General features: G+C 33.1%; 1 protein-coding gene across 2 annotated transcripts; it reads left to right on the forward strand.

The window, feature by feature from the left end:
* Window positions 1–1,028: 1,028 nt before the first annotated feature.
* LOC108347556 (general transcription and DNA repair factor IIH helicase subunit XPB1) lies at window positions 1,029–8,193 on the forward strand. 2 transcript variants are annotated; one of them, XM_017586872.2, is made up of 20 exons: window positions 1,029–1,237; window positions 1,325–1,377; window positions 1,444–1,516; window positions 1,624–1,783; window positions 1,891–2,113; window positions 2,210–2,266; window positions 2,731–2,871; window positions 3,833–3,913; window positions 4,073–4,160; window positions 4,703–5,040; window positions 5,123–5,198; window positions 5,288–5,481; window positions 5,718–5,881; window positions 5,975–6,047; window positions 6,346–6,459; window positions 6,689–6,769; window positions 6,896–6,955; window positions 7,510–7,593; window positions 7,669–7,811; window positions 7,936–8,193. In XM_017586872.2, exons 1-20 carry the CDS (start codon window positions 1,228–1,230, stop codon window positions 8,030–8,032), a joined length of 2,310 nt encoding a protein of 769 aa, XP_017442361.1. In that variant the 5' UTR covers window positions 1,029–1,227; the 3' UTR covers window positions 8,033–8,193. The 2 variants fall into 2 exon arrangements, with proteins under 2 accessions (XP_017442361.1, XP_017442362.1); XM_017586873.2 differs by having other exon boundaries at window positions 1,447–1,516.
* The last annotated feature ends 588 nt before the right edge of the window (window positions 8,194–8,781 follow it).

Consider the following 8,781-nt stretch of genomic DNA (forward strand, 5'->3'; position numbering starts at 1 on the left):
AACCACGTCATTTTGAATCCTCGTGGCGTTATTTGATTTTCTTCCACTTTTTTTTCTTCTCTTTTCTCGCATCTTTTTAGTGTCTTTTAAGATTTGAGCTTTCTTTTCAAGATTGGTTTTTTCAATGAATTAAGCCTTTTCTTTTTGAAAAAAAAATGCATTGCAAGTATATCCAAGCTCAATATGTACTAACAAAAAATAGAAAATATAGAAGGAACATCCATGAAAATTATGGCCTGGTAAGCAAAATTTGTAATATTCTTACTCTAAATCATATATAAATTATCTAAAATGTAATAAGTTGAGAATTACATTTTAGTCCTTTTTTTAATCTCAAAAAGAGGACGAGGATATGATATATTCCCATGAGAATATAAGTTATTGTCCACGATAACTGCTTACTTCAATTATATTTGTAGTTTTTTTTAAATTGAGTAAATTTTAATTTTTAAATGGTGAATAAACATATTTATAGAAATACTATATTATCTATAATTATATATAGAAGATACACTTTTTTTTTTCTTTTTTGTTTTTTCAATTTTACCCTTTTAATTACTATTTTTTAAATTTAAATAATTATTCATAATAAAAAACTTTTTTCATTTTTATCATTTTAATAATAATTTTTTAAAATTGAAATAATTACTCAATAAAAGTTTTTTTTTTCATTTTATTAACTAATTTTTTAAATTTAAATAATTAATCATAATAAAAAATTATTTACATAACATTATTTATAATATTTTTTATTTTAATAACTAAAATTTGTTTTATCTATAGTTATATTTATAATTATGTATACATTTTATTTTTCCAAATTTAATTTTTTAATTACTATTTTTAAAATTTAAATAATTTATAAATATTTAAAAGATTTGAACAGGCTATAGTCTATATATAGTCTATGTTTAAGCTAGTAGTATATAAAGTGAATCAAACTATTCGAACGAGTGAAATTGGTTGGTTACACAGAACTGTTTAGAAGTGAGACAAGTAACTAACTGAAGTTTTGGGCCGGCCCAAAACTGTTGGGGAGCACGAGACCTGCACCGTCTTCTCCATCGCTGTTTTTATTAGCGGTAACGAAGCAATTGATGTGAAATAAGCAGATTCGGTTCTCTTTCATTCTCGTTCTCGATCATTGCAGTGTTTCACAGAAAGAAAACCTTTTAACAAAGAACAACCAAACAATAATTGCATACCCTAACACAATCCATCGGAATAATGGGATACGGTACTTCACCATTCATACAAATTTTATAATCCATATGAGATCAAATATATGTAATAATAATAATCTCTTCTAGTTTGAAATTCACAGGTGAAAAAGGAGGAAAACCTCCGTTCAAAAAGTTCAAGGGCTCTTCTAAATTCGTTAGTTCATCTTCGATTTTTTTTTTCTGTTTGTGTTAAATTTCGCGTTCCTAACGCTCTTTGCAGCAGGATGATCCTCGAAAAGGATTTGTTGAAGATGACGATGTATATGGCGGCGATGATGCATACGACGACGACGGTAATGTTAATTTATGTTTAAAAGAGTTACTTATCCGTAGGGTTAGTGCCTGAGCGTTTTTTTGGGATTGTTATGTGATATTAAATCGAGGTCTGCGTCTGAAACAGAAGGGAAAACCAAGGATTTTAGCAAATTAGAGCTGAAACAGGATCACACCAATCGCCCTCTGTGGGCTTGCGGCAATGGCCGCATATTCCTCGAGACTTTCTCGCCTTTGTACAAGCAAGCTTATGATTTTCTCATCGCCATCGCTGAGCCTGTTTGCAGGTAAAAATTGTTAGTATGAGAAGGAGAAATTCAAGTTTAATGTCATATTCAGTTGACGGAACAGCAGCACTTACGTGTTTGATATGTGGGTTTTTGATCGATAATAGGCCGGAGTCTATGCACGAGTATAACCTTACTCCACACTCGCTGTATGCGGCTGTTTCTGTTGGTCTGGAAACTGAAACAGTTATAAGTGTTTTGAACAAGTTATCCAAGACCAAGCTTCCCAAAGAGATGATTAAATTTATACATGATTCTACTGCAAATTATGGCAAGGTGAAACTTGTGCTCAAGAAGAATCGCTACTTTATTGAATCTCCATTTCCAGAGGTATAAGCATGATGCTTTCATTTTTTTCTGCCATATTTTTGAGTTCCTCTTGTAAGTGGTAAGATCTCATGTGGTCCATCGTACCATATTTGGCAGGTATTGAAGACATTGCTCAAGGATGACACTATATCTCGAGCAAGGATTATTTCAGAGGTTTGTGGTACATTCTTTTTTTCTTTGTGTGTGGGGGCTAGAGCTTGTTTGGGGTGGCTTTGGTTGACCTTGTTGTTTAATATCATGATAAATATAATTGGATTGTTCCTTACATTATTAACCTTGGTGATGGGTACATAAATATGTGTGTTCCCGGTGCATGATCCTTATATATTCCCATATTCTTGGCTGATTTTTTACTCTGCCTGTTACTACATTCAATATTTCCATGTATTAGTGAGGCACAATTGGATTGACCTTCTTTTTACTGTCTGGTTCTAATTTTGATACTGGTTGTCACATTGAATTGGTTGCTCATACGTCTTTTCTTCTTTTTGTAGATTTTTGTGAAAATTATAATTTTGTCCGTGAATTGCTTTTTCTGACATTACCAGTATTATTGTGTTCTTGCTTTGTCCATTCCAATTGCTAACCTTTCCCAAATTTCTGTTTTTTTTTACCAGAATGTAAATGGAGATGGATTTACAATAAGCAAAGCAGCAGGTGAAATTGAAGGTACTCATGATGAATTGCTAAACGAAGCAGAAGTGGCAGCGGCTGCAGAAGAGAAAGAAACACATTCATTTGAAATTGATCCTTCTCAGGTAGTATAGCTTTGAGCTTTTGGACAAGATTGCAGGATTTTTCTTAACACTGTTGCTCTGGATCTGTTTGTTTTTTCTTTTATGTTCAGAAGTACAAAACCTCTTAATAGTACCTTTTTTGTTGGACTGATGTCAATTATATTTTTATTTCAGACACTGCAACGAAACTTTGTCTAGCTGCATTTTATAGTTTTTACTTTCATTTTTAAACTTCTGTATCGATACGAATTGGAATACCATAACATTTAGATAAACTTAAGCATTTTTATATGTTTAACGAATCAATATCTTGAGATTATGAATTTTATTTTATGTTTAGTTTAGATTAATTTTTCATGTATTATAGCTATGCTATGTTCTGTGATTTTTGAAAATTTTCATATTTCCTTGTTCATCCTGTATCACATCTGTGTCTTGTGTTTCAAAAATTAAACAAAATGTGTCTTTTTTACATATCCATGCTATTTAGATTTAACATTATATTCCCGAGGCAGACCTCAAAAGTGTATCAATGATTCGTTATTTTTGGAAGATTGATGCCAGCTGAGGTCGTACACATTTCAGAGAAAGAAAATGGATGTTTAAGAAAATATAAAATGAATAAATACATATATTACAATTAGAACTAGATATACGTACTTTTTAGTGCTACCTTATTACTTTAGATTTAGCTCTGGCACTGTTTGGAGTGCTTTTTGTTGCCAGTGATAACTGTTAATTCTTATTGCAGTTAGTAGTGCATGGTTTGTATTGTAGAAGTGTCCAATACTTTAACAGAAGTGCCAAAACATTCCATTAGTTTCACTACAAGAAGCCTCTAAGAAAATTTAAATTTGTGGAAAGATATGACAGCTACTTCCAGGAATAAGACTAGATTGCTATTATAAGTCAGAAAAATAGTGTAACTGGATTTGTTTTGTATCAAACTGTTCTATTAAAATTTTCTCTGATTTATATACAGGTTGAAAATGTAAAGCAACGTTGCTTGCCAAATGCATTAAATTATCCCATGTTGGAGGAGTATGACTTCAGAAACGATACGGTGAGTAATGCTTTATATACCTGTGGTAGCAGTTTGGCTAAAAACCATTGAGGATTATAATGAATATATTTACTGACGTGTTAAAATCTTTTAAAATTTTCGTCATGGAGTTTAAACTTTGTGTGTGACTCATGGGATATAACTCTTTCATTGTTGCAGGTGAACCCAGACCTTGACATGGAACTAAAGCCTCAAGCACAACCACGGCCTTATCAAGAGAAGAGTCTCAGTAAAATGTTTGGAAATGGTAAGAAGGTTGACAACATTTGCAAGGACACATGTCACGAACTGTTCACTTTTCCCATGCTAAATTTAAGAATGGCCATCAGCTATTATTTTTAATTTAGTCAAATTTACTTGGATTATTTGTATGGACATCTAAAAATACCATTCTAGGTTTTCATATTTTCTAGACTATAATTTTCAACTTCATTTTAAAACCAGTGTGGTGTTAAGGAAAGTTGAAGTTTTAGTCGAAGAAAATATGTAGACTTCAGATCATGTTTTAGAAGACTGCAACATTTGGTCAATGATTCTTTTTCACTTGGAAGCCATTAGAAACGGGATGGCTACTGTTTTTTCTCTTTTAATGACTAGGGTACTTGATGTGCTGGTAGCATAAATTACATTTAAAAGATCATGTTAAAGATAAGAATTAGAGTAACTTATCTCTTGCATAGTTAATTGTCAACCTTTCTTAGTGACTTCAGAACATTAATGTATGGTATGAGTAATTGTACATTGAAACATAAATTATTTCTGAGTGCAATTTATCGTGTACCACTCCAGGCAGAGCAAGGTCTGGTATAATAGTTCTACCTTGTGGAGCTGGAAAGTCCTTAGTTGGTGTTTCTGCAGCTTGCCGTATAAAAAAGAGCTGCCTTTGTTTGGCAACAAATGCTGTTTCCGTAGATCAATGGGCTTTTCAATTTAAACTTTGGTCAACTATCCGAGAAGAAAACATATGTCGATTCACATCTGATAGCAAAGAGAGATTCCGTGGTAATGCTGGAGTTGTCGTGACAACATATAATATGGTTGCTTTTGGTGGTAAACGGTCTGAAGAATCTGAAAAGATCATTGAAGAAATACGAAACAGAGAATGGGGATTGCTGCTCATGGATGAGGTAGTTACGCAACTTCAAGGTTATATACTCCTTGCCTGATGGGGATTGTCCCTTATGCATTATATCTTGACATGATTAACAGGTGCATGTGGTTCCTGCCCATATGTTTCGAAAAGTCATTAGTATCACTAAATCTCACTGTAAACTTGGGCTCACAGGTATGCTGTTTTGCATTGTTTTGTGATTGCTTTGATCATGAACATAACTTTTTCTACTAAAAGAGAGGTCATGACTGTTGAAATTGCAGCTACACTTGTCAGAGAGGACGAAAGGATTACAGATCTGAACTTCCTGATTGGTCCCAAGCTGTATGAGGCAAATTGGTTAGATCTAGTAAAAGGTGGATTCATTGCAAATGTACAGTGTGCTGAAGTATGGTGTCCAATGACAAAAGAGTTTTTTGCCGAGTATTTGAAGAAAGAGAACTCCAAGAAGAGGCAGGCAAGTCCACTTGAAACACTGTAGATCTTTGCAATATTAAATTTATGGGTGATTATGTAATAAAGGTTATGCAGAAATTTTGGATTATTTCTTCACTAGAGTGCATGTTCTATGAAAGTGGTTTTGAATTTTTATTATTTGAGCTGAAAGATATTTTCATGACAAATTTTACTCAATTTATTCTTAGTTTACTTGCTTGAATGCACTATCTTGATTGATGATCTTTACATCTACAGGCACTTTATGTGATGAATCCTAATAAGTTCCGAGCGTGTGAGTTTCTCATAAATTACCATGAAAGGGCACGTGGTGATAAAATTATAGTCTTTGCTGATAATCTGTTTGCTCTCACCGAGTATGCCATGAAGCTCCGCAAACCAATGATCTATGGTGCTACAAGGTGCTAAGGACATACATTTATTTATTTTTATTGGAAGCTGTAATTAGGGTTCGGCTGTTTTTGAACCTTATATTTGATATGCCTTGTGTATAGCCATGTAGAGAGGACAAAAATTTTACAAGCATTCAAAACTAGCAAAGATGTAAATACCATATTTCTTTCGAAGGTACGTGTTCCTTACTTTTATTTTGTGGCTTATTTGTTTTACTATTATTCAATATGTCAAATAATATATTGGTTTGGCATCTTGATCCATGAATATAAACATTTGAATGGGTGTATGCTTTTTGTTGGGTTACATAGCATTTTGCAATACGCAGAGCTAGTACGTTATATTGCTGTCTGCTATGCTGCTTCCCCTAGTTCCTGTTGATATTATTAAAATTGTATGATATTCCCAATTAACGTCTTAAAGAATGGGATAGTTGGTATTCTAATCCTCGCATGCTTTCTTATGTTCTCAGGTGGGTGATAACTCAATCGATATTCCTGAAGCAAATGTGATAATTCAGATCTCTTCACATGCTGGTTCAAGGAGACAAGAAGCCCAGCGTCTTGGTCGTATTCTTAGGGCAAAGGTCAGTTTCCAAATGTTTCAACATATATTATTGTTTCTGAGCTGCGTCTTTAAGTATGATATCTCATTGATGTCTGTTTACCAGCCCTACATATTGAACTTTAAAGTTCAAATGATGACTGAGTGGTTGTGGAAATTGCAAATTCTCTACTGCATGATTTTTTAGTGTCTGTCATGGTGCTTGTGCTTATGGGGTTGTCTGACATTCAAAATAATGAATTAAATGCCAGGGAAAGCTCCAGGATAGGATGGCTGGGGGTAAGGAGGAGTATAATGCCTTTTTTTATTCCCTTGTCTCAACTGATACCCAGGTATTCATATTTCCTATGCCAAGTCATTATTCATTCATCGAGTCCTGCATTCATTGAAAAGTAAGACTTGAACTATTATACTGGATATTTATGGTGTAATGTGCTTTGGTGTGCTTGTGTTTGCAGGAGATGTATTACTCAACTAAGAGGCAACAATTTTTAATTGATCAGGGTTACAGTTTTAAGGTATTTTAGGTTAACTCCATGCTGCATTTATAGTTATTTTTCCTTGAGACACCGTTTGTTCTTCTGTATTTAAATTTTGTGTTCGATGGGATGGGTGGTTTGCTGTATTGGAAAAAGTTAGAACGATTTATTAATACAATTTCAACCGGTTGCTCCTTTGCTGTGATGTTCTTTCGCTACAAAAATCTCGTGTCCTTAAAATTTACTATAAAGCAGTTGTCAAGCATTAAAGCACTTGTGTATGATTCTAAGCTTTCATGTGGTGTATATTGTCCTTCCTATATTGCCTTGGTTTTTGTGCACATGAAGTACTCTAGAAACACATAATATAGAAAAAACTGACTCATATTTAGACTCGATCTCAGTCTAAATACATTGTCATCTCCCTATCTTCTCTTTCCAAATCTCTCATAATTGCCTTGAACTGAATCATTTAGTGAACTTATTGCCACATCTGTCCCGATGCCAATCTTGATAATTTGTAATTTGTCAGCCTCCATAACTTCATTGTCAATATTTCAATCTATATATGCTTATTCGATGATACTTGACAGGTAATTACAAGCTTGCCTCCTGCTGATGAAGGACCTAGTTTGAGCTATTATCATATTGAGGATCAATTGGCGCTTCTTGGAAAGGTTTTTGTCTTGATTCCCTTTTTACTTAGAATTAAGTTGTTGATTGGAAAATAACTAATCTGCATCTATTATCAGGTTTTGAGTGCTGGTGATGATGCAGTTGGATTAGAACAACTGGAAGAAGATTCAGATGAAATAGCTCTTCACAATGCTCGCCGTTCTCATGGATCCATGAGTGCAATGTCAGGCGCAAAAGGGATGGTTTATATGGAATACAGGTAGGTTACCCTTTGTTTGCCTGAAACAATATAGTATGCTGCTGTGTGTAAATTTATCTGGAGCTCTAGGAAGTCTTTTTAAGATCTTAAGAACCTTGATATGTTAACTTTATTCGCCGTGCAGTACTGGGCGTAACAAAGGCCAAGGACAGATCAAGAGCAAGCCAAAAGATCCAGCCAAGAGACACTTCTTATTTAAAAGAAGATATGGCGGACCCTAAATGCTGCACCTGCTCTATATAAACGACTAACAATGTGTCGTCTTTTAAAGTACTATATCAATATAATCAAATACGCAGGATTTTCAGCCTTGCTATATGTAATATTGATTGCCTTTTTCGTCAAAAATATATGCATAGAAATCATTTGATGCTTTGAAGAAGTCATAGTGCATATATTCCACTGTTCACCGTAAAGCTCTTATCTATGTTAACAAGAGAGAAATTGAGATGACGTTTGTTTAGACCATAATAGAAGTATTTCATTAAGAAAAAAGTAATTATAAATATTCATATATTAACTCAATGTAAAAATAAAATCAATATAATTAATCATTTACTATATTTTTAAGATTCTCACATATCCATAATACTCTGTTACCCTCAGGACTTCTATATGTACTAGTTTATCATGAGAATTAGTAAAGCTCGTATATTTTTTTCTGTGATGTTTTGTTTGATAAAGTGTAAAATAACTCTAGTATGTTTCGTCCTTTTACGAAATATTAAGTTTGAAGCAATATGTATAACAACCTAATTATCATTACTTTCCTAAATTTTAGTTCCTGAAACAATTGTTTGAGTCACATAAGCTCCAAAGCTATAGCTCAATTGATGAATAAATTTGCGTTGTCCTATTTTTTTTAATATCACTCGATGACTTAGAATTTAATTTTATATATTTGTTTTTTTATTTAAATACATGACATTGAATTTTTTTTTTAAAAAAACTATATTTTGATACAAGAATT

Source organism: Vigna angularis, chromosome 1 (genome assembly GCF_016808095.1).
Source record: "Vigna angularis cultivar LongXiaoDou No.4 chromosome 1, ASM1680809v1, whole genome shotgun sequence".
Taxonomy (NCBI): Eukaryota; Viridiplantae; Streptophyta; class Magnoliopsida; order Fabales; family Fabaceae; genus Vigna; species Vigna angularis.